Source organism: Chanodichthys erythropterus, chromosome 24 (assembly GCF_024489055.1).
Source record: "Chanodichthys erythropterus isolate Z2021 chromosome 24, ASM2448905v1, whole genome shotgun sequence".
Lineage (NCBI taxonomy): Eukaryota > Metazoa > Chordata > Actinopteri > Cypriniformes > Xenocyprididae > Chanodichthys > Chanodichthys erythropterus.
In genome coordinates, this window is record NC_090244.1 from 7,238,583 (window position 1) to 7,266,299 (window position 27,717).

Sequence of the window (27,717 nt, forward strand, 5' to 3'; positions counted from 1 at the left end):
TATATGTTTGTTCCCTCCCTTTGCCAACAATGTGCCCTGTTTCATAAGGGTATTTCTGAAGAGCAGCTGTTTCTTCTAGACTGTCAACACTTGCGTTTGCAGTACCAGAAAAAGGTGGAGCTATCATCTTGCTTTACGTGCACATCAAAAACCTGATGTTTGCCTTTGGAGGAACTTTTGCGCTACTGAGAGAAGTTGTTTGAATGCTTGAGCAGCTCTCAGTATTAGAAAATTATGATATTTGCTGTTGATTGAACAATGATTTACAAAGGAGTGCCTGAATTTACTTGCTGTCTGATGGCTTGCCACCCTAATGATTATTCACTGTGGATAGTAATAAATGAAGGGCTTTGTCAATAAACCTTTCTTTAATTTAAATTGCATTCAAATTAAATAATAATAATAAAGATAGATAAAAAAGTGTTTTATATCATTATATCAGTGTGTCAAATGTAATCATATGGATGTATACAAATGCACATCCATTTGAGCTTGAAAATGTAAATTACTTTGTTTTTATTATATTTACTGTAGAATTTACACATAATTCCCGCCTGCCATGATTACATTATTAGAATAAAATATACTGCAATTTTTTTATTATTATTTTTTTTTTTTTTGCAATATTCCATTCTCAGGGAACTTGGTCTTGTTTCTTTTTCTTTTCTTTTTTTCATTTAAACAGGAATGATCTTATATTAATATATTAAAAACATCTATCAGAAATAACAGATTTCAGTGTTTTTCTTTTTGTTTTGTGAATATAACATAAAAATTGTCTTGGAACTTTTTACTAACTTTAAAGGGTTAGTTCACCCAAAAATTTAAAATTCTGTCATTAATTACTCATCCTCATGTCATTCCAAACCCGTAAGACTTTCGTTCATCTTCAGAACACAAATTAAGATATTTTTGATGAAATCTGAGAGCTTTCTTTCAGCTACATGACTGAAACTTTGACGCTTAGTTCATAAAGAGACCTTAAAACTAATCCATGTGAATTGAGCGGTTTAGTCCCAATTTTCCGAAGAGACTTGATCACTTTATAGAGTATGATGAACAGATTGAATTTAGGCTTTTATTCACATTCATCAACTCACACATCAGTTGAGGTAAACGGAAGCTCAAGCATGTTTGCTTGACATGTGAGAACCAATGAGGTTCATTCTTGTGTGTTACGCAGCATGTTTGAACTTCCGCAACAACCAAAGAAGTTCTTGCTTTTGCAAGAGTCATGTATGGTTGAGCTTCTGTGTATGCTCGCTCATCAATGTTTATAAAAATAAAATAAAAGCCTTATTACTTGTGAAGAAAAACAAATGGAGGACAAACAACATGTCAGCAGGCTTTCCTACCACACGTTACTTTTTAGTGAAAAACAAAATAAAAATAAAAAAGAATATGGGTGATCTTCTTTCTCAATACTCCACTTTTGTGGCATGTTTTTGGCTGCCAAGTTTCAGCTAAAGAAGCATGTAACATCCGGTAGGTGACTCTCATTGCTCACTCTCATTGGCTATCGAATCAAGCCTCGAATCAGGCCTAGGATGATTCGGGGGTGCAAATTGGGCTTAAAATCAAGTGTATGGCCAGCCTTAGTTTTTCACTGTTCCAAGTTCATCTCATTTTGTCTCTAGTGTGTGCCTGATGTGTATTTATAGCCCTGTGTTTGTTTCAGTCATTGTCAGCTTTCATCTAATAGACTATTATTAATTGTAAAGAACAAAACAGTTTTGCACAGAAACACAAAGTTTCTCTGGGGAACGCAAAGGATTTGTGAGTAAATGCAAAAGCATTGAAATTACCCATTTTTTTAAATATTTTTTCCCTCGTGCCCCTGTAGAGCTCTGTGCAAACATGCCCATATTTGAAGAAATAAAAATTACATTTGTCTAATCTTGTTCGTATGAATTTTATACTGCAATTTTTACTTCAACTATAAAATATAAGAACTTAAACTTTTTAAATTACTTATATCCCCCTCAATAACACTCTAAAAAATGCTGGGTTAAAAAAAACCCAAGCTGGGTAAAATATGGACAAACCCAGCAGGTTGGGTTAAAGGGCACCCATAATGCCCTCTTTCACATGATGTAATATAAGTCTCTGGTCTGGTCAAGTTTCAGCTTAAAATACCCTACAAATTTGCCCCTATTTGTGTGTGAGCAAAAACATGCCTTTTACTATATTAATATATTGCTGGCTAAAAAAATAAATCCAAAATTGGTTGAAAAAAAATGGCTGGGTAAAAATAACCCAATCCCTGGTTTTGTCCATATTTAACCCAGCAGTTTTTGGAGAGAAGATTCCTTTATTTTATTCTACTATAAATACTGTAAAGATTTTTATGACAAATGTTTAATTTCTGAACAAACTAATCATTTTTCTAAATGTCCACAAGGTCAAACATGCCTGAAAAATATAGTTATGGATGACATCACATTTCTCATAAGGAAAAAAAGAATCAGGATATAAACACTGCCAGATGGTTAATGGTCAGTTTGTTTTAAATCATGAAGGCACAGGTGGCATTCAGGAGCTAGAGACACACCTGTGTACCTGCAAAGATGCTCAACGTCAATTATCTGCATCACAGACAGGATGTTCAAACCTCACACGCAATCATACGTGGTCACTTGAAATGTTATGGCATTTGGCTGCACCTTGTCAAGAAGCAGCTTGATGGAAAATTTGATTCATTTGACACATTTATGATCGTTTCCTACTCATATGTCTACAAAGAAACTCAGGACACTAAAGGCTTATAATTATTTACACAAGACGCTGTTTTAACCATCAGTCTTCAATTCATTCACCAAACTGGCTAAATTCATCATGTGCTGTATATTTATTTTGCAGATTTTAGTAGTGAATGTTATTTTTACTAATCCTCCTCATACATGTAAACAGAAACTGTCAATTATTCACACCCTGCCGTAAATATAAAATTAATTAAATATTTTTTTACAAACCTTTCATCAAACATTGTTCAGAGGAACTGCCGCCCTCACACACACACACACACATACATGCCATCACTGGACCTTTGTAATACCAGGTCAGCGTCACATACGAAGGCTGGCAGACCCTCCCTGTAGGGTGGGGTGAGAAAGGTGAATGAGAAATGATATAAAAGGGGGTATGCAAAGAAATCCATCAGTACTGAAGCTCTACCTGTAGACCTCTCTCACCTCCCACCATGGAGTGGAGAACATCTACATACTGCATACTGCTTCTGGCGCTTATCGGCATTCAGGTGGATTCAAAGAACGGTAAGAGTTAACTATTTTTGGCAGTGTCTCCTTATTTTATTTTATTTTAGTTTAGTTTAGTTTATTATTTTATTTATTTTTTATTATTTTTTTATAATATAAAAAATGGTTTAAATGTATATATTTATGTTACTGCAACTAAACAACAATCAGAAATTATTTAATTCATTCAAGTTCATTCAAATAAAGTTAAGAGCTAACCATTAGCGTTAAAACCTCCAATAAATCTCATTTCATTTTATTTTATTTGTATGAATTCAATAGTTACTGTAACTAAACAACAATCAGAAATGACTTAAATAAACAAATGAAATAATTGGTGTCCCCTTAATAACACTTCTTCATTTTAATGAATTAAGTAGTATTGACAACTAATATACTATTTGGAAGCTTATATACTCAAGATCCAATATCCTAAATGTGTTTAAAAATAAATATTTTGCACAAAAATTTCAGATGCACAATATACTTTTTTTTTTTTTTTTTTTTTTTAAATCATGTTTCCAGAGGATTGTGATTTTGACCATGGCATTGGTGGTAAAATATCTATAGATATCTATATAGCATGATGTTGTGGTTGAAGACACCATCTGCGTCATCTGGAAAAAAAAAAACAGGAACCAACCACCTGAAAACACTTCATAGTTTCATCATTTGAACCTGATACTATCAGCTCCATTGATGACTTGCTTTAGAAGTTACTAAATGTTGTCAGTTGTGAAAAATGTCAAAAAGTTAATTTACTTTTCTTCATGATAACTCGAAGTTTAGCTTGATTGTAATTTTGTAACGTCTGTAATGCCACTTACATCATTTCTCTTTATCTCAATATTAAAAACTCACATTTCTTTGAATTGCAAATCTTTTTTTTTTTTTTGCAGTCTCTCCAAGTAACCATGTCAACAACATCTGCAGCATGTGGGGAAACTTCCACTTCAAGACATTCGATGGGGACGTTTATCAGTTCCCAGGCGTGTGCGAGTATAACCTGGTGTCTGACTGCCAAAGCCTCATTCGCCAGTTTTCGGTTCATGTGAAGAGAACTGAACACACCAATAACCCAAAGATCAGCAGGGTGTCAGTTAGTATCAATGACATTGCCGTTGAGTTTACCGAGAACCAGGTTGTGATCAATGGACAAAAGTAAGATTCTGCAGAACTGAAGTGCTAATTTGCTCCCAAAGAAAAGTTTTCTGATCAGTCAATTTTTCATTTGAATCTTTTCTCTTATTCAGCGTAACACTGCCTGTGCATGTCTCAGGGATCCTTGTGGAAGAAAACACAATTTACACTAAGCTCTATTCCAAAATGGGCATCACTGTCACGTGGAACAAAGAGGACGCAGTTATGGTGAGGCTATGTGGCTTGTTATGAGTTTAACTATTTAACTATATATTTTCATATGGATATCAATCTGATTTAAGTTTCACAAACCTAACTACACTAAACTTGCTTCAAAACTGTAACTTGAGTTTATTTTGAACGATTGATTCATTACAATATGGGTAATCTATTATTGAATCAGTGTGGTTATACGTGTGGTTTGTGAGGCATCACATTTGATGTTTATAATCATGTTTCATGCTTAAATATTCTAAAAATACAGCTTTTGCTTTAATAAATTGTATTCATAAAGCACTTTTTTGAGTATTTTGGGGAGCAGAATTTATTAAACAACATATGACAGTGTTTAACTGAGGTGAAACTAGTTTACACCTCGGAAACCAGTAGCAGACTTTTCAAGGAATTAACCAGTAAATGATTTAGCATATTGTGCAACGTGAAGTGAAACAGCAATTTTCTTTTACACATTGAAATACCTGCAATTGTATCCTTATGAACATGCAATGGTTATTCAAAACAGTGAATTTCAGTCTGCAGATGATATTCACTGGTGTTTACTGACAAAAAAGTGTACTGTGAAAATACCAATGGTATATGTATATGGTAATAATTTAGTACCATATTACCTGAGGACATCATTATACCATGTTACTGGTTCCAATGGCTTGCACTGGCCTTTTCCCTCAAGAATACAAGTGATGTCTATTCCATATTCCAGTTTTGTCCTTGCTTTGATCAATTACCATTAGAAATGACTTAATGTAAAATGGCCAAAAATACAAAGTCAAAATATCTAACCAAGAAGTTTTGTTTGGTTCTGTGTTAGGTGGAACTGGACTCCAAATATTCCAATCGCACTTGTGGACTATGTGGTGATTTTAATGGAGTTCCAGTTTATAGTGAGTTCATTGAATCCGGTAAGTTACTTTTACATACTAATTTCTTACTTTACTGAATTTAGTCATTATTGTCAGTTATGAACAGTAATGATTAATCCTCATGTTTTTGTAATCTGATAAATATCCAAAAGGGTTTAAGAATATCAGAGAAGATCAAGTGTGTCTGTATCTTATTTAATACAGGACGGAAGGTTGGCTATACTGAGTTTGGAAATAAGCACAGAGTTCCCAACCCAACACATGACTGCGAAGATCCTTTTGAAAACATTGATGAGCAAAATGTGGTGGACAAATGTGAAAAATATGTAAGTTACAGAAAAGTTGTTCATTCCAAATGAAACTATTAAACTATTAATCAAAACTATTAATTGTCACAACAGCAACTCAGAATTCCAATATTGTTAATATGGACTTTTTGAGGTTCAAGATGTCCCATGTCCTTTTCACAACAGCAGGCAGATTGTGCAGACCTTTTGGAGGATGAAAAGTGGTCTTCTTGTAACTTGGTTTTGAACACCAAGCCATATATCAAGGCCTGTACAATTGATATCTGTTCGCGTGAACCTGAAGACGAAGACACCACCGCACTCTGTGCGACTTTGTCTGAATATTCACGTCAGTGTTCGCATGCTGGAGGAACTCCACCGACCTGGAGAACAGCAAAATTCTGTGGTAAGAAATACTATAGTGGTAGAAATTACAGGATTGTTCTATCTTGAGCTTTTTCTTTGCTTTGTATCCTTTTGTATATAGTTCATTAATTATGTTTACACAGAGAGATCCAGGCAATTTTCCTCTTCAAATTAATATTTAAAAAATAATACAGACACATCCAAAGATGGAAAAAATAGACTAAAAGTTTTTTTTGTTATAAAAATGTTTTTTGGCTTCTTTCTAAAGTTTTTTTTTTTTTTTTTTTTTTTAATCTTAGGCCCAGTTTCCCAGACAGGGCTTAGATTAAACTAGGATTTATCCTTAGTTCAATTAGGACATTTAAGTAGCTTTTATAAACATGCCTTAGAAAAAAAAACATTACTGTTGTGCATCTTGAGACAAAACAAAGGCTCTAACATATTTTAAGATATGTCAGTGCAAGTTGTTTTCAGTTAAAACAGCTCAAACATGCCTTTTAGTCTGGGACTAGCTTAAGTCTTGTCTGTGAAACCGGGAGTAAGTCTCTATGATTTGTATTCCCATGCAGCTGTCACATGCCCCTACAATATGGTACATTCTGAAAGCGGCTCCCCCTGTATGGACACATGCTTACACAGAAACACAAACACACTGTGTGAGGAACACAACATCGATGGCTGCTTCTGCCCACCAGGTCAGTACTTATATAATAAAAATACACAGTATTTATTAATGCGGTTCAAAAGTTTGGGGTCAATTTGTGGTGATTTTTTAAACTTTTATTCAACAAAGATGCATTCAATTATATAAAATACATTTATTTTTCGATTAAATGCTGTTCTTTTGAACTTTCTATTTAGCAAAGAATCCTGAAAAAAAATATATCACGGTTTATATAAAAAGATGAAGCAGCACAACTGTTTTAAGCATTTATAATAAGAAATGTTTCTTGAGCAGCAAATCAGCGTATTAGAATGATTTCTGAATGATCATGTGACACTGAAGACTGGAGTAATTTCATAATATTACTGTTTTTACTGTATTTTTGATTAAAGGTGCCCTAGAATTTTTTTAAAAGATGTAATATAAGTCTAAGGTGTCCCCTGAATGTGTCTTTGAAGTTTCAGCTCAAAATACCCCATAGATTTTTTTTTTTCATTTTTTTAACTGCCTATTTTGGGGCATCATTAAATATGAGCTGATTTAGGCTGTGGCCCCTTTAAATGCTGTCGCTCCCCGCCCACACAGCTTGCGCTTGCCTTAAACAACGTAAAAAAAATTCAAACAGCTAATATAACCCTCAAAATGGATCTTTACAAAGTGTTTGTCATGCACCATGTCTAATCGCATAAGTACAGTGTTTATTTGGATGTTTACATTTGGCTATGAATGAGTTTGATAGTGCTCTGCGGCTAACGGCTAATGCTACACTGTTGGAGAGATTTATAAAGAATGAAGTTATGTTTATAAATTATACAGACTGCAAGTGTTTAAAAATGAAAATGCAACGGCTCTTGTCTCCGTGAATACAGTAAGAAACGATGGTAACTTTAACCACATTTAAAAGTACATTAGCAACATGCTAACGAAACATTAAGAAAAACAATTTACAAATATCACTAAAAATATCAAGTTATCATGAATCATGTCAGTTATTATTGCTCCATCTGCCATCTTTCGCTATTGTCCTTGCTTGCTTACCTAGTCTGATGATTCGGCTGTGCACAGATCCAGATGTGTAATCCCTTTCATAATGCTGGGAACATGGGCTGGCATATGCAAATATTGGGGGCTGTTACGTAACAGTCGGTGTTATGTTGAGATTCGCCTGTTCTTCGGAGGTCTTTTAAACAAATGAGATTTATATAAGGAGGAAACAATGGAGTTTGAGACTCACTGTATGTCTTTTCCATGTACTGAACTCTTGTTATTCAACTATGCCAATATAAATTTAATTTTTGAATCTAGGGCACCTTTAAATAAATTAGCCTTGGTGAGCACAAAAAAATTCTTTCAAAAACATTTAAAAAATCTTTCTGAACCCAAAACTTTTGAATGGTAATTTATGTGTTTTTTCTTAATAAATTTGATATTAATGCAATGTCTTTGTTACAGGAACTGTGTTTGATGACATCTCAAACACGGGCTGCATCCCAGCAGAAAAGTGTCAGTGCAAGCATGACCGTGTCTACAACACAGGAGAGGTTCTTCGCAAAGATGAGGAAGAATGGTAATTAAACAATATGTAATAGGAATATGATACCTGAGTAAAATGTGTGTAACACTACTGCTTTTTTGTTCAGTCCTTTCTGGGACCTTTTATATACTGTATCTCATGAATTTTACTACTCCTATAGAAGAAAAACAGGCCACCCTTTAGATTAGGGTCCAGTTGTCACTATTAACTAACGATTAACTATGACCTTTGCTTAGAACTCCTAATTACTGCTTATTAATAGTTAGTAAGGTAGTTGTTATGTTTAGGTATCGGGTAGGATTAAGGGATGTAGAATATGGCCATGCAGAATAAGGCATTAATATGTGCTTTATAAGTACTAATGAACAGCCAATATCCTAGTAACATGCATGCTAATAAGCAACTAGTTAATAGTGAAAAAAGTGTTACTGAAAAAAATTTATATTTGTTATTAATAATATTAAATGCATATGCCTGACTAACCTGTTGTTTACTGTGTTTGTTTGTAATTGTATTGTGTAATTCAGTATATGTGAGGAGGGAAAATGGATCTGTGTGAGTATTCCCGGCCCTGGCCTGTGCGCAGTAGAGGAAGGATCTCACTTCACCACCTACGATGGGAAAGATTTCACTTTCCATGGAGAGTGCATCTATGTGCTCTCAAAAGTAAGCATGTTTTAGTTACTAATTAGATCTTCTGTAGTTGCTAAGACATATGAGCTTGGATTTGTTTTGCTTGTATCCATTAGGAATATGTGAAATCCTTATAAATGTTAACTTTTGCATTTGTGTTTTTGTAGGACTGTGATGAGTCCAAGTTCATCATATTGGGTCAGATTGTTCCTTGTTTTACTCATGAAATGGACACCTGTTTGAAATCTGTTGTGGTGCTGTTTGACAACGACAAGAAAAATGTGTGTATAATGCTCTACTTCCTCAACAACTACAACAACACAAACGATTTGTATATTTGGCTTTTATAGCAAACAGGTGTTTTTAGTTGAATACTGAATGGTTAATTTAAACAGAAATGTAGCTTGTGCAAAATAAAACTATGATGGTGTGCTTTCTTCTTCAGCCTCTGATTATTAAAGCTGATGGGACGGTACAACACAATGCAGAAGTTTCACTTCCTTACATGACAGGTGATGAAGAAGAGGCTCGTTAGTTTGTTTCTGTGCTTTAAACCTTGTGTGCTAGAGATATATGAAATGTTTTGCAAACTCTTTGACTCTTTTCTCCAGCTGACTTCACAGTGTTCATGCCGTCATCGTTTCACATCATGCTTCAGACCTCCTTTGGGCTGCAGGTGCAGGTACAGCTGGTGCCTCTTATGCAGGTGTACATCACTGTGGACCAAAGCTTCCAGGGCAAGACTTGTGGTGAGACCTCTGTCTTTCAAAGCAAGAAAAAACATCTGAATTAAGAAGTGAATCCATCATGATGGCCAATGATGTGCCATTTGTGTGCTTGTACAGGTCTCTGTGGAAATTTTAATAAAGTGCTGTCTGATGACCTGAAGACTCCTCAGGGAGTGGTGGAGGGTACAGCGGCTTCCTTCGCTAATGCCTGGAAGGCCCTTTCCAACTGTCCCGACCGCACTGAGAGGATGGATGACCCCTGTTCCTACAGCAGTGACAGCGGTGAGAGACTTTTTGCATCCAAAACCAGTATGAAGTCAGATTGGACAGTTTTCAATTTCATGTTTGCAATGTTTTATTCATGTATGGAAGGGTTTGAAGGTGCACAGGAGCACCACTGTTCATTTACTTATACATACTGTATATATATATATATATATATATATATATATATATATATATATATATATATATATATATATATATATATATATACTGTTGTATCTTCAAGTATTGCCACATAACATAGGTGCAACTTTTAAGTTCATATATATGCATTTTGTTGTTGGGTAAAAGTTTTGTATAAAATACTGTATTTTATGATGACTTTAGAGCACTTTGCTGAACACTGGTGTTCCAAGATGAAGGACAAGGAGAGCCTCTTTGCTAAATGTCACAGCACTGTCAATCCAGACAGCTACTACAAAGTAAGATCTGAAAGAGGAAACCATGAGTACTGTAAAATTTTCCATATTTTATTGAATGTTACCCAATCTCCCACAATAAGCAGTGACACAACATGTTTATGTGCTTTCAGAGATGCAAATACTCCAGCTGTACCTGTGAGAAGAGCGAGGACTGTCTGTGTACGGTGTTCTCCTCATACGCCCGGGCCTGTGCGGCTAAAGGAATATTCCTCCAAGGCTGGCGAGAAATTGTGTGTGGTAAGAAGGATGAAAGCTGTTAATTTGGCAGACAGATGGATGGTTTTCAAACCAGGTTGTCACAAGGGGGTCTGTGGAAATTTTCAATTTTCAAATGTCAAAAGTATGGAAGCCCGTTTCCGCCACTAAAAAAAAAAAAAAAAACGGCACAAAAAAAGAAAAAAAGCCAATAAAAAAAAAAAAGATGAATTGCGACTTTTTATCTCAGAATTCTGATTTTTTAACTTGCAATTGCGTGCTTATATCTCACAATTGCGAGTTATAAAGTCTGAATTCTGAGATATAAAGTCGCAATTGCATGATATAAAGTCAGAATTCTGAGATATAAAGTCGCAATTGCGTGATAAAAAGTCAGAATTCTGAGATATAAAGTCATTTTATCACGCAATTGTGACTTTATATCTCAGAATTCTGACTTTTTATCACGCAATTGTGACTTTATATCTCAATTGCGAGTTAAAAAGTCAGAATTCTGAGATAAAAAGTCGCAATTCATCTTTTTTTTTTTTTTTTTTTAGCGGTGGAAACAGGCTTCCATACAAAAGTGCATTTAAAAAGTAAAAACATTTTATAATTCTGTCATTCTGCTTTCTAAAGACAGTGTGATTATTGTGATTTATTTAAGGCCAATTCACATTGAGATGCACCAACAGAGAGCAACAGACATTTTCGTTGAGTTTTGTCAGATGTGTTTGCCATTGGTCGGCTCTTGTTTTCACCGATTGAATCAGCTTCTGTCAGTTAACTGCCCTTTACTTGACAACACTAGTTTTTCACATTAAAAGTAAAGTAAATATATTCCAGATACTATTTTTATAATAATTTATTTGGTTTAGTTTTAATACAATGATGATATGAAAGTTGATTATTTAATTTTGAAAACAACATGGCAATATAATATAATGCTCACCATTTTTCTCACTATTTATAAACTTTATAATTTAGGAAGGGCATCTTTGGCATCAAAAAGTTTGAAAACCCCTTATTTATACTAGAAGATTAGAAGAATGCTTGCCATTTTTCTCCATGCACTTTTACAACACATTCTTTTCAAACTTATCCCCACAGAGAAGTATACAGAGAACTGCCCGGCCTCGCAGAGCTACTCCTATCAGCTGCAGAGCTGCCAGCATACCTGTCTTTCTCTCGCCTCTGAGCGCCAAAGCTGCAGCGTTGACTTTGTGCCCGTTGATGGATGCGCATGTCCAGAAGGACTCTACCAGGATGAGAATGAACTGTGTGTACCTATGGAAAAATGTCCATGTTATCACAATGGACAAAAAATTCATCCCGGCAAGTCTGTCACCATTAGGGATGAACACTGGTAAGTGGATGATAATATTAATATTAGTGCATTAGTTATACAAACTATGAATTTATTAGACAGTTTGATCTTATTTCTCTTTCCAGTGTTTGCATGAATGGAAAGTTCCACTGTCGTTCCTGGAAAACCCGAATTCTGGGTATGAAAAATTGCTTTCATCTACTGCATAGGTTAAATCAGAATGCTTTTGGTAAATATGGCTATATAAAAAGTACATGAATGGTGGAGCATCTGCGTCTGATATCTTTTGCAGGATGTTCCTCTCCAAAAGTTTTCTTCAACTGCAGTACAGCAGGCCCAGATGAACATGGATTGGAGTGTGCACAGACTTGTATGCAACAGGAAGTTGACTGTGTGAGTCCATAGTTTTTTCTTTCCCAAAGTCTATAGCTTGATTTTGCTGGTGGTCTAATTTTTATGTTTTTTTTTTTTCCTTCTTCCCAGTTCTCGGTGGACTGTCAATCCGGCTGCCAGTGTCCTTTAGGTCTATTGGATGATGGCAGAGGACACTGCGTTAAACCAGATAACTGCCCATGTAAACATGATGGACAGTTTTATGCACCAGGATCTGAGATAACCAAAGATTGCAATAAATGGTGAGCAAAGCCAGTGTTATAGCCAGTGTTATTTTAATATAATTGATATACTATTATATTTTTAATAATATTTTGAATTAGTTTTCTTTTTATATATTTTCAATTTTCACCAATTTAGTCATATCTGGTGTTGTTTTTTTGCATTTTAGTAGTTTTAATTTATCTATATAGTTTTTATTCAATTTTATTTCAATTTTAGTTAGTTTAGTACTATTATTATATTATATATATATTAGCTAAAATAATTTTTTCATATATATTTTCTATTTTCTATTTATTTTTTTGGTTAACAATAATAACCCTGTGTAAAAAAAAAAAAGCTATTAGCATTGCCACATTGAAGTTAAATTGCTATAAAAAAATCTGAACAATGACTAAATACACTAATTCGCTTTTTATGATATATATTATTATACTGTAGAATGACAGTTTTTAAAATTTAAGTCTACCTCTATATTTACAGCACTTGTCGACGGGGAAAATGGAAATGCACACATTATAAGTGTCCAGGCATATGCACCATATACGGCAGTGGACATTATATAACTTTTGATCAGCAAAGATTTGGCTTCAGGGGAGACTGCAGTTATATTGCTGCTCAGGTATGAGCTATGGGTGGACACAACAGCATTTGATTAGATATTTCATGAAAATAAAGTTCTAAATAAACCTCTTCCTTCCAGAGGAAAAATGTCATGCTCTTTTATTTTACAGAATAATTGTGGAAATAAAACTGGCAATTTTCACGTGATCACCGAGAATATGCCTTGTGGAACAACAGGAACTACATGTTCAAAGGCTGTAGGGATACTTTTGGGGGTAAGGCTATAGGTGTACGTCTCGAGCTCATTCAGAGTAAAATAAAAGATGTTTCTAAAGGGTCGTGAAATACTAAAGCAAGCTGTACAGCATGTAAACACTGTTACATATGATATAAGACAATGATAGTGCTCATAATTTTTTCATTTAAAAGACCAGTAAAGGATTTTTTCCGTATTTTCTTCAACTTTTGAAAGAAATATCGAATGATTATCAGTCACCGGATGCAAAATTTGTATTGAGAACTGACCTTTGCTGAAATTGGGTTTGACTTTAATATTATCTGTCTTGCAGTCTAATTTTAGTTTTTTCTTTTAGTTTTCAATTTTAAGTTTTCTTTCTAACAACTTCTCTCGCACACTCACACACAGAGGACTTGGCTGCTGCTTTCTGATGGGACTGTAAAACCCACTGATACTGGAAGTGGTCCAGAGATCAAGTACAATGAGAGAAACGTCGGGATGTACCTTGTCATTGATGCTGACATCGGACTGACAATTTTTTGGGACCGCAAAACCACCGTCCGCATCATTCTGCAACCTCAACACATGGTAAGTTGAAGTCATGAATCATGATCAGCAGTTTTTCATGTTTTTTGTGCTAACATTTCCATACAATTTTCAATAGTCCCTCAATTTAATTTATTTGTAGCCCAACCTCTTTGCTTTGTTAAATTTTCACAGGGAGACGTTTGTGGCTTGTGTGGAAATTTCAATGGAAATGGAAAAGATGACTTCACGACTCAGGGAAATTTGCCAACTACAAATGTATTGGAGTTTGTGGATAGCTGGAAAGTATTAAGCACCTGCCCTGATGCAAAACCAGACTTTAACCCATGCCTTGAGACCCCCAATCGAGAGACATGGGCAAAAATACAATGTAGCATCATAAAAGAAGATACATTCAAAGACTGCCATAACAAGGTACAGATGGAAAGCATTTTGTGTCAATAAATTGAAAAGTTTCCTGTAACGTGGTATACAAGAATCCAACATTTAAGGTGGGAAATGCATGTTTCCACAGGTGGATCCAAACCCATATTATGAAAACTGTGTGAGGGACACATGCTCATGTGACACAGGTGGAGATTGTGAGTGCTTCTGTACTGCTGTGGCAGCTTACGCTCAAGCCTGCAATGACGCGGGTGTTTGTGTCGCTTGGAGAACACCTGAGATCTGCCGTAAGCATCTTTAATTCTATTGCACATTTTAAATCTCTAACCTTTGAATGTGATTTTCGTGCATATTCTAAATTCAGTATCTTCAGCCATTGTGCTGGAGAAAAAGAGATGAATGAATTGATTGTCTAATTTGATCAATGCTTAAAGTGTTTTCTTTCTTTCAATAATATACTGTAGTTACAATGCATTTCATTCAGTTCGTTTGTACACATTTATACATATATTCATGTTTCTCTGTCAGCTGTGTACTGTGACTTCTACAATGAACATGGAGAATGCACATGGCACTACAGTCCGTGTCATACACCTTGCTACAAAACCTGTCTCAACCCTGATGGTATCTGCAATACCACTTTACCCAACCTAGAAGGTGAGTACACACTGTTTTGTATTTTTGAAGACTAAGTGTTCCCGGACTCCACATTCCCTCCCCCCCTCCCTTTTCCCCCACATTTCCAGCCCTGGTAACAAGTTAAGAATGCTTTTTTTTTTTTTTTTTTGGATGATTATTTATCAAACCTTTTCACAGTATACTTAAAGGTGCCCTAGAACCCTTTTTCACAAGATGTAATATAAGTCTAAGGTGTCTGTGACGTATCAGCTCAAAATACCCCATAGATTTTTTATTATTCAATTTTTTATCTGCCTATTTTGGGGCATAATTAGATATGCGCCGTTTCTGTGCATACCCCCTTTAAATGTTTGCGCTCCCAACCCCCAAACTCACGACTCTATAATACATTGCATAAACAAAGTTCACACTGCTAATATTTTTTTTCTCTGTCCTTCAGTGATTCTGCTTATCAGGTGTTCATAAAGTGTCTGAATTCACTCACTTCTTTTAATTAACTCTGTCAAGTGGACTATATCAGTGAACTAATGTAGGGAATAGTGAATGAGGGTATATGGTGTGATTTAGAACACAGCCTCTGAGTGTTGACTTTGAGCATTAGTAGAGTATCATAAACCTTATGTCAGAATGATGATTTATTACCCTGATTTATGACCCAAATTTCTGTGTGTTATCAGTCAAGCTGACTGGACAGAGGATGTCAATATATATTTTTATATTTATTGCCATCTATTACCGTCATAAATTAATTGGTCAAATAAGGCTACCTTTTTAAAATAGCTATAGCTATCTTATTAAATATAGGCATGCCAACTTTTAATTTAAAATCTTAAATTCAGTTATACCTCACAAACCTCCTTGCACACATACACTCAATATTCCTTACTGTAGCCAGTGAAGCCGACAAAATACTAGTTAAACCGGGAGCTCGAGAAGCCGCTGCGCATGCCTATATTTAATAAGATAGCTATAGCTATTTTAAAAAGGTAGGCTTATTTGACTAATTAATTTATGACAGTAATAGATGGCAATAAATATAAAAATATATATTCATCTCTGGCTTTATTGTTCAAAGTGTTAATTCATAGTCTACCCTTAAACACGTAAATGAACGGCAAGAGCACATTCAAAGTTTCTGTTCTGTTTTCAGTTAAAAAGGTGTCATTTAAGCGTCCCCTATGTTAATAATTAATGATGTTTTGAAAGTGATTCAATCAAAAACTTTTGCTCAATAAACTTTATCCTAGAGCTGCTGTAAAGCCAAAACAAACTCTGTCTACTAATTTTCTTATTATCACTGTAAAGCTGCTTTGAAACAATCTGTATTGTAAAAAGCGTTATATAAATGAAGATGATTTGACTTGACCCTTGAATCGATTCTGCTCTGCTCTGCGCTTCAGTACAATAGTTATGCATTTTTTTATTTAATAATGAAATCAGAAAATTAAAAATGGCACCTTTTTCATTTTTTTTTTCAAACAAAACGAAAAACAAGAATTTGGCTTGATTTTTCATTCAGGGGTAGAAAATGAATAAACAACTTGAATATTTGATCTCAACGTGGGCGGGAATGAAACGCCCCTTTTTGCTGATTGGTCAACCAAACATTAAACTGTGCCGTCATCCGTTCTTCCGCAGATCAGAGCAGCAGAATAATAGGACACACAGAAGAAAGCCTTGTCTATAGGCTCTGCCTCGATTTGTGTCTCAAGTCATTCGTTAGTCTGGCTGTTTGAGAGATAGAGATCAAGAGATCAAGAGATAGAGATTAAGATTAAATGTAAATTTAAAAAGTGATTATATAGTTGCAATAAATGCGTTAAATCCATCGCAGCGAAGGACTATTTTTCTGCAGCTCTGAACTGCGGCCAAATTCTTGTTTTTCGTTTTGTTTGAAAAAAATGAAAAACGAAAAAGGTGGCGTTTCATACCTCTTTTTTTTTAAACACATTCTACTTGCAAGACAATAGCAGCCCATTACAGGCAATGTTAAAGTTCATTTATTTCATGTATTAGTTCATTTACTCACCATTTAGCCATCCTAGGTGTGTACGACTTACTTCTTTCAGACAAATACAATCTGAGTTATATTAATAATCACCCTAATGCTACAAAGCTCTATAATGGCAGTGTATGGAAACCACCTACTGAGACAAATGGACGAGCCCAAAACGTAAATGTGAAGTGCAAGTTTTATATTACGAAATATTGCATTTCTCTATGGACAATTTGGTAGTAGGCAATGTTTATAACAAGCAGTGTTTGAGGGAAATATGGTTCTTTTTTATCTTATTTTTAGTACAGTAAGCAAAATTCAGCATCTTTCACGTTAAACATTTTAGAATGTGCCTGTTCTAAGAAAAAGTGTTCACCAGATTTCATCTAGTTAGATACATTATGGACAATGGTAGTGAAATGATTAGTTTCTAATCCCGGAGGATACTTTTTTTTTCATGATTTAAATTTTTCCCCCAGGATGTTATCCAAAATGTCCAGAGGATAAGCCTATTTATGATGAGCAAAATCAGATCTGTGTGGAGGAATGTACAACACCAGCACCTCCCACACCACCTACCTCTACACCGACAACTACCACAATGTCTACTACAACACCAGTACCTCCCACACCACCTACCCCCACACCGACAACTACCACAGCGTCTACTACAACACCAGTACCTCCCACACCATCTACTACAACACCAGTACCTCCCACACCACCTACCCCCACACCAACAACTAGCACAACGTCTACTACAACACCTGTACCTCCCACACCATCTACTACAACACCAGTACCTCCCACACCACCTACTCCCACACCGACAACTACCACAACATCTACTACAACACCAGTACCCCCCACACCGACAACTACCACGTCTACTACAACACCAGTACCTCCCACACCATCTACTACAACACCAGTACCACCCACACCATCTACTACAACACCAGTACCTCCCACACCATCTACTACAACACCAGTACCTCCCACACCGACAACTACCACAACATCTACTACAACACCAGTACCTCCCACACCACCTACCCCCACACCGACAACTACCACAATGTCTACTACAACACCAGTACCTCCCACACCATCTACTACAACACCAGTACCTCCCACACCATCTACTACAACACCAGTACCTCCCACACCATCTACTACAACACCAGTACCTCCCACACCACCTACCCCCACAACAACCACATTTTCATCGATGTCACCATGTATTATATGTGAGTGGTCTGAATGGTTCAATGTATATAATCCTACATTAGGAGGGCATGACTTGGAGACTTATGAAAATATTGCAGGAAGTGGAAAACAGATCTGTGAACAGCCAGAAGATATTGAATGTAGGGCTGTGGGCCAACCTGACATGAGCTTTGAAGATTATATTCATTATTCAAAACAAGATGCCCAGTGCAATGTTTCATATGGATTGGTGTGTAAGAAGGAACAACAGAAACACAAACCCTATAAATGTTTTGACTATGAAATACGGGTTAAATGCTGTTTTGATTGTACAACGCCTCCCACACCATCTACTGCAACGTCTACTACAACACCAGTACCTCCCACACCATCTACTACAACAGCAGTACCTCCCACACCATCTACCCCCACACCGACAACTACCACAGCATCTACTACAACACCAGTACCTCCCACACCACCTACCCCCACACCGACAACTACCACAACGTCTACTACAACACCAGTACCTCCCACACCACCTACCCCAACACCGACAACTACCACAACGTCTACTACAACACCAATACCTCCCACACCATCTACTACAACACCAGTACCTCCCACACCACCTACCCCCACACCGACAACTAGCACAACGTCTACTACAACACCAGTACCTCCCACACCATCTACTACAACACCAGTACCTCCCACACCGACAACTACCACAACGTCAACTACAACACCAGTACCTCCCACACCACCTACCCCCACACCGACAACTACCACAGCGTCTACTACAACACCTGTACCTCCCACACCACCTACCCCCACACCAACAACTACCACGTCTACTACAACACCAGTACCTCCCACACCATCTACTACAACACCAGTACCTCCCACACCACCTACCCCCACACCGACAACTACCACAACGTCTACTACAACACCAGTACCTCCCACACCATCTACTACAACACCAGTACCTCCCACACCACCTACCCCCACACCGACAACTACCACAACGTCTACTACAACACCAGTACCTCCCACACCATCAACTACAACACCAGTGCCTCCCACACCACCTACCCCCACACCAACAACTAGCACAATGTCTACTACAACACCAGTACCTCCCACACCATCTACTACAACACCAGTACCTCCCACACCGACAACTACCACAACGTCTACTACAACACCAGTACCTCCCACACCATCTACTACAACACCAGTACCTCCCACACCGACAACTACCACAGCGTCTACTACAACACCAGTACCTCCCACACCACCTACCCCCACACCAACAACTAGCACAATGTCTACTACAACACCAGTACCTCCCACACCATCTACTACAACACCAGTACCTCCCACACCGACAACTACCACAACGTCTACTACAACACCTGTACCTCCCACACCACCTACCCCCACACCAACAACTACCACGTCTACTACAACACCAGTACCTCCCACACCATCTACTACAACACCAGTACCTCCCACACCACCTACCCCCACACCAACAACTACCACGTCTACTACAACACCAGTACCTCCCACACCATCTACTACAACACCAGTACCTCCCACACCACCTACCCCCACACCGACAACTACCACAACGTCTACTACAACACCAGTACCTCCCACACCATCTACTACAACACCAGTGCCTCCCACACCACCTACCCCCACACCAACAACTAGCACAACGTCTACTACAACACCAGTACCTCCCACACCATCTACTACAACACCAGTACCTCCCACACCACCTACCCCCACACCGACAACTACCACAACGTCTACTACAACACCGGTACCTCCCACGCCATCTACTACAACATCAGTACCTCCCACACCACCTACCCCCACACCAATAACTACCACAATGTCTACTACAACACCAGTACCTCCCACACCATCTACTACAACACCAGTACCTCCCACACCGACAACTACCACAACGTCTACTACAACACCTGTACCTCCCACACCACCTACCCCCACACCAACAACTACCACGTCTACTACAACACCAGTACCTCCCACACCATCTACTACAACACCAGTACCTCCCACACCACCTACCCCCACACCAACAACTACCACGTCTACTACAACACCAGTACCTCCCACACCATCTACTACAACACCAGTACCTCCCACACCACCTACCCCCACACCGACAACTACCACAACGTCTACTACAACACCAGTACCTCCCACACCATCTACTACAACATCAGTACCTCCCACACCACCTACCCCCACACCAATAACTACCACAATGTCTACTACAACACCGGTACCTCCCACACCATCTACTACAACACCAGTACCTCCCACACCACCTACCCCCACACCGACAACTACCACAACATCTACTACAACACCAGTACCTCCCACACCATCTACTACAACACCAGTACCTCCCACACCACCTACCCCCACACCGACAACTACCACAACGTCTACTACAACACCAGTACCTCCCACACCATCTACTACAACACCAGTGCCTCCCACACCACCTACCCCCACACCAACAACTAGCACAACGTCTACTACAACACCAGTGCCTCCCACACCACCTACCCCCACACCAACAACTACCACAACGTCTACTACAACACCAGTACCTCCCACACCACCTACCCCCACACCGACAACTACCACAACGTCTACTACAACACCAGTACCTCCCACACCATCTACTACAACACCAGTACCTCCCACACCACCTACCCCCACACCAACAACTACCACGTCTACTACAACACCAGTACCTCCCACACCATCTACTATAACACCATTACCTCCCACACCACCTACCCCCACACCGACAACTACCACAACATCTACTACAACACCAGTACCTCCCACACCATCAACTACAACACCAGTACCTCCCACGCCGACAACTACCACAACGTCTACTACAACACCAGTACCTCCCACGCCATCTACTACAACACCAGTACCTCCCACACCACCTACCCCCACACCGACAACTACCACAACGTCTACTACAACACCAGTACCTCCCACACCATCTACTACAACACCAGTACCTCCCACACCGACAACTACCACAACATCTACTACAACACCAGTACCTCCCACACCATATACTACAACACCAGTACCTCCCACACCACCTACCCCAACACCAACAACTAGCACAACGTCTACTACAACACTAGTACCTCCCACACCATCTACTACAACACCAGTACCTCCCACACCACCTACTCCCACACCGACAACTACCACAACATCTACTACAACACCAGTACCTCCCACACCATCTACTACAACACCAGTACCTCCCACACCACCTACCCCAACACCAACAACTAGCACAACGTCTACTACAACACCAATACCTCCCACACCATCTACTACAACACCAGTACCTCCCACACCACCTACTCCCACACCGACAACTACCACAACATCTACTACAACACCAGTACCTCCCACACCGACAACTACCACAACGTCTACTACAACACCAGTACCTCCCACACCATCTACTACAACACCTGTACCTCCCACACCATCTACTACAACACCAGTACCTCCCACACCGACAACTAGCACAACGTCTACTACAACACCAGTACCTCCCACTCCATCTACTACAACACCAGTACCTCCCACACTGACATCTAATACAACAAAAATAACTCCTAATACTGGAAAAACAACAAAACCAGTGACTTCACCACAAATTATCATAACAACAACTACCACAAAGGCTACTACGAAGATAACTACTACACCTACTCCTACACCAACTCCACGCTACGACTGTCCTGAATGGGACAAAAATGTACAATTTACTATACTTTATTTTTATACATTTATTTAATACATTTTGTACATACATATTATATATATAGAGAGAGAGAGAGTACATAGAAAACAGACTCTAATTCAATTTTGCATTATCAGTCTTTCTAATTCTAGCACATTTTTCATTATCACCAGACCAACGAGACCTTCATCTTGTGTAACTGCACCATGGCAAGGTGCATTGAAGACAACGTCATTGAAATTATCCCATTTGAATGTCCTCCACTGCAGAACATCACCTGTGAAAATGGCAAGAATCCTGTGCTTGTTTATGATGAGCACTACTGCTGCCAATATTACACATGTGACTGTGAGTAAATTGGTCTTCACAATCTATGATTCTGTAATCATTTAAATTATTAGCAATGATCAAGCCCATTGTGCTTGATTTAAATTGTTATGCTTCCATGGTATCCTTGAAAATTAGATCAGTCAGGATATTTAAGTACCTTTTATAAATGTGCCTTATTAAAAAAAAAAAAAAAAAAACATTACTGGTGTGAGACAAAAAAATGGCACTGACATATGTTAAGATATGTGACTGCAAGTTGCTTTAAGTTAAAACAGTTCAAACATGCATTTTAGTCTGAGACTAGGTTTGAGCCTTGTTTGTGAAACCAGTATTAGGGTTAGGTTTTTAAAAGAGAACTTTTTAAAATAATATTTTAAGTGTAAACAATGCAGTTATGTGTAATTTACTTGATTCACATGAAGTTTATTTGCTTTGACGTGGTACAAGTAAATAACATAAATTCTAATAAATTGGCACTTTCCTGCCTCTGTCACAGGTTAAATGATTAAGTGGTTGTAATGACATTATTACTTTTGTAGGCTTTTGTGAAGGCTGGGGTGACCCGCATTACATCACATTTGATGGACTCTTCTACAGTTATCAAGGAAACTGCACTTACATATTAATGGAGGAAATAAGGCCTCATTACAATTTAAAGATCTACATTGACAACGTCTACTGTGACCCTATTGAGCATGTATCCTGTCCCAGGTCCATTATTGTGTCTTACAACAAACAAGTCATAACGCTTAAGAATCACAATCTCATCGGAGGTGCAGACCTAGAGGTGAGACTTTCTAGCTTTGGAATGATTGTGTGCTTTGTCTGCATTACAGTGTAAGTATCCTATGTTTTTCTTGTCTCCTGTCCTAACAGGTTATTAAGGATGATGTTAAGTTAAATCTGCCATATGCTTTCAATGGTGTGAGGGTTATAAGCTCAGGCCTAGACTTGTTCCTGAGTATTCCACAGCTGGGTGTTGATATAACATTTGGAGCCACTGGCTTTAGCATCAACCTGCCATTCCAGCATTTTGGAAACAACACACAAGGTCACTGTGGTAAGTCAGCCACCCCCCATTTTTGTATGGACATCACAATGTGGATGATATATGAAGGATTTGTATTTGTGCATTATCCATCTGAACTGTTCCTAATAATTCTCACTAAGGAACGTGCAACAACAACCAGGCTGATGACTGCATGCTTCCTGGAGGGATCTTGGTGGACGACTGTGCAGTGATGGCGGATTACTGGCCAGCCAGTGGTGTGAACGGTGAAATGTGCACTCCACCAACTGCATTACCTACCGTTGGTGGTGATATCAAACCTACAACTGAGCCATGCCAGGCCCATCCTGAGTGCAACCTCCTCAGCAGCGAGTGAGTTGATTTTTTTTTTTTTTTTTTACTATAAAATTTGAATACACTAGGCTTTGAAAGTGATATTTGTCACTTCTATCTTCCTCAGGCTGTTCGAAGCATGCCATTCCCATGTGTCCCCCGAAAAATTCTTTTTAGGATGTCAATATGATAGTTGTCATATGAGCAACCCTGCCGTGGTGTGTACCAGTCTGCAGAGCTACGCAAGGGCTTGTTCTCAACTAGGGATCTGCATACACTGGAGGAACTACACTAACCTTTGCAGTAAGTTTTATTAACTTATTAATTTTATATCATAATGTTCCTTTATCGAAACTTTCTGTTGTACCTTTCCAGGTTCAAATTTCTTTTTCTTTCTGATCTCTGGAAGCTTATTATTGGAAGCTATAGAGTATTTAAGTGTAGCATTTGTGTTTTTTCCACAGATATTGAATGCCCAGCAGATAAAGTCTTCAATCCTTGTGGTCCAGCTGAGCCACCAAGCTGTGATGATATGTATGCCCATTTATCCACATTTTTAAATAATTTAGGCAATTGTGGAAATTAAAGTTTAGTTCTGGTTCAGTATAGTAAATTAAGGGATGGGAAAATGGCAGATATCTACTTCAAAATAATCTGCTATATTATGCGGTTTAAGAGTTAATTAAGCCTGTTATGCGGATTTGTTCCTAAATGGAATAAATCTCAGGTGATATGTGTGTAATAAAAAAAAGTTTAAATACTCTACTAATTGCAGACCTGAACAGAACACCATCATAGTGCCCACAGAGGGCTGCTTCTGTCCTGAGGGCACATTGCTCTTCAACAAGGAGACAGGAGTCTGTGTGAACAAATGCGGTAAGAAGTGTGTGCGTGCTTTAGGCATTCAAATTGAGTGTGCCTTTCTGCATTATCCTGCAAGTCTTAGCCCCTTTTTGTATCTTTCTGATTTTATTTTTCTTGTTTTGTTTTTAGGATGCCTGGACTCCTCTGGGACACCACGCGAGGTACAGCAGTATTTAAAACTGTTAAAGGGTTAGTTCACCCAAAAATGAAATTTCTGCCATTAACTACTTGCCCTCATGTTGTCCCAAACCTTTAAGACCTTCATCTGTCTTCGGAACACAAATTAAGATATTTTTGATAAACTCCAAGGGTACCTCAAAAGGTGCAATGATAGATCAGATACCCTTGGATTTCTTAAAAAATATCTTGATTTGTGTTCCGAAGACAGACGAAGGACTGGGACCACATAAGGGTGAGTACTTAATGACAGAAATTTAATTTGTGGGTAAACTTACCCTTTAATTAAACTGTTCATTCAATATTAGTATTTCATTTCATAGTTATTAAACTACAGAATGCATTGCAACAAGCTTTGTAAAAAAAAAATGTAATCCAAGATCGCACGAGAGAACTGAATTATTAGAATTCATCCTTATTCATTCACTACCGAAAAAAAAAAAAAAATTAAATAAAGGTATATATGTACCAATATTCTTGTGTATTTTTATTGAGATATATTTTAAGCTCTTTTTTAAAATATTTTTTTATATATTTCAAGCTATTTATGTGAATTGTGCTATTTGTAATTGCTGCCTACTGCATGTATAGTTTATTTTGTTTGTTTTGGCAGTTCGATGAGGTTTTCGAGTACAACTGCGAAGAGTGTATCTGTGATAAAGCCAGCAAATCAGTGGTTTGTAAGCCCAAGAAGTGTTCTGATGTGACTCCTGAGAGTTGCATTGAGCCCGGCTTCGTGCTCGTCAATGTCACCAATCCTTCAGACCCATGCTGCAGCAAACAAGTTTGCAGTAAGACAAGCTTATTTACAGTATTTTTAAAGGGGTCTGCTTTTACTTTAGGTTTGAATCACCTAAGTCCCCTCTAATCTGTTTTTTTTTTTTTTTTTTTTTTTTTTTAATGTAGATTGTGATGTCAACATGTGCCCACCTTTGGATAAAAAGTGTACAGTCGGATATGAGCCAGTCCTGGAAGTGCCTAACGGAAAATGCTGTCCAGAAATCAAATGCGGTATCACTATTGTTCACGCTTCATTTTAGTGTCATTCATATGCCTGTTTTCATCTCATATACTGTCTTTATCACCTTAAATATCATTCTATATAATGTTGTGTTCTTTTGTTGTTTGCTTCCTTAGAGCCAAAGAAAGTGTGTGTCCACAAAAACATTGAGTATGAGGTAAAACTAAAATGAAAAACTGAAATATGATTTTTGTTTGATTAAATAATGATTAATGAAAATTTTACACGCTCAATTTTCTCTCCGCTCACTTCCCTCAGCCTGGTACCGACATCCCAGTCGTTGACTGTCAGGAATGTAGCTGTACATGGGACGTGGATCCTAAAACGCAGCTGTTCAAGATCAAATGTGGATTTGTGCAGTGCAATGAGGAATGTGATCGTGTAAGTTGTTTGATAAGCTTTTGATTGTACTCATTCCTGAGACAAGCCAATTTCGTTGACTTCATTTGATGTTGGTTTTCCCCAGGGTTATAAATATGTTGAAACAAGCTTGGACGAATGCTGTGGAAAGTGTGTGCAAACTCACTGCATCGTCAACATCAATGGATTCAATCAAATACTTCCGGTAAGTTCAAATGTCAAAAGCTCATTCGCCTTGAGGTGTGTCTGAAAAAGGACAAAAGGCATGGAAATTAAAGGAATAGTTATTAGAATTTAAAACTTTTATAAATGTAAAAAAAAAAAAAAAAAGAAGAATGTAACATTTATGTAAAACCTTTTTTTTTTTCTTCAGACACAAAATTAAACTGTTAATGCTGCTTGTTTAATGCTTCTCCTTTAACAGAATTTGACCTCTTTTTGTTCGTAGGAAGGAGCCACTTTGCCCATTCCAAACCAGGGCTGTGACAAAGTCACATGCACTAAAGTTAATGGACAGTTCATCGCTGACAAACACACAGTCCAGTGTCCTCCTTTCAACATTTCCAACTGCCAGCCTGTCAGTATTTCAAATATCACACAAACACACATTTACATGTTATACTGACCAATCATGGTGATTAAATCACATTGATGCCATTCTGCTTTTGTGATTCTCTCTCCAGGGCACCGTTCAGGTGACAGCTGATGGCTGCTGCTATGTTTGTGAGTATTTTTAAAAGAAAACAATGCATATTTTTGTTGATTTGAGTTGACTATTAATGTGTCCATGTGTGTTCAATTGCCTGTGTTTTTAGGTGTGGACAAAATCAAGGGATGTCAAGTACAGACCGCTCATGATTACATAAATCACAATGACTGTCAATCAGAGAGGAAAATGGACCTGACATTTTGTGGTGGAGATTGTACCAGTTTTAGCAAGTGAGAACATGCAGACTCTGTTACTAAACCTACATAGGCAGTATACTACCTGAAACACCCTTATTAGAGACCAATTTAAAATGATGAAAATTTACATGTGTTTTCCTCTCTTTCTCGCATACACAGGTACACAGAACCTGGGTTGTCATCATGTAGCTGTTGCCAGGCCAAACGCTCAAGTAATCGCACAGTGAATCTTGGTTGTGTAAATGGAGATATAATAACCCACACATACATCCATGTTGAAGAGTGCTCCTGTAGCAGAACTAACTGTCATGCAATCGGAGCGAGCCTAACACTCACTGAAAACGATGAAAGGAAACGCAGCTTCGGACTTCCGTGAGCAGCAGCAGTGAATCATTGACCCAAACTCTGAGAAACTACTCAAGTATCTTTGATCAGAAATTAATTTAAATTGCACATGCTTTGTTTAACATTTCTTTACCTATAGAGCTTTTAATTTTTCTTTGTTAAATGTGAACTCTTTTGCTTGCTTGAAATAAAAAAAAAAACAATTAAAAAGGCATCTTAAAACTAAATTCATGCGTACTGAGTCTTGCACTGAGAATATTTATGTATTCCTATTAATTGCAAACTGGACATATACTGTACATTTACATTTACAGCATTTAATGTTTATTTCATGATGTAGCATACAGTGCACAAGACACAATGAAATGCAGTTAGCATCTAATCAGAAGTGCAAATACCAATATG

The 27,717-nt window shown here is 37.8% G+C and overlaps 1 protein-coding gene across 1 annotated transcript; it reads left to right on the forward strand.

Moving 5' to 3' along the window:
* The first annotated feature begins 3,174 nt into the window (after nt 1-3,174).
* Nucleotides 3,175-27,549, forward strand: LOC137015345 (mucin-2-like). Its single transcript, XM_067380246.1, has 43 exons — nt 3,175-3,272; nt 4,154-4,415; nt 4,508-4,622; nt 5,443-5,533; nt 5,699-5,820; nt 5,968-6,187; nt 6,717-6,842; nt 8,264-8,378; nt 8,873-9,011; nt 9,146-9,259; nt 9,424-9,490; nt 9,590-9,727; nt 9,824-9,988; nt 10,319-10,413; nt 10,524-10,650; nt 11,719-11,974; nt 12,061-12,113; nt 12,228-12,328; nt 12,419-12,570; nt 13,034-13,172; nt 13,285-13,389; nt 13,761-13,940; nt 14,073-14,312; nt 14,413-14,569; nt 14,811-14,939; nt 17,397-21,982; nt 22,141-22,315; nt 22,837-23,084; nt 23,174-23,357; nt 23,468-23,678; nt 23,767-23,942; nt 24,104-24,173; nt 24,415-24,515; nt 24,633-24,664; nt 25,294-25,471; nt 25,587-25,691; nt 25,818-25,858; nt 25,960-26,082; nt 26,168-26,266; nt 26,510-26,638; nt 26,745-26,784; nt 26,877-27,000; nt 27,127-27,549. The coding sequence occupies exons 1-43, from the start codon at nt 3,200-3,202 to the stop codon at nt 27,341-27,343; spliced, it is 10,320 nt and encodes a 3,439-aa protein (XP_067236347.1). The 5' UTR covers nt 3,175-3,199; the 3' UTR covers nt 27,344-27,549.
* The last annotated feature ends 168 nt before the right edge of the window (nt 27,550-27,717 follow it).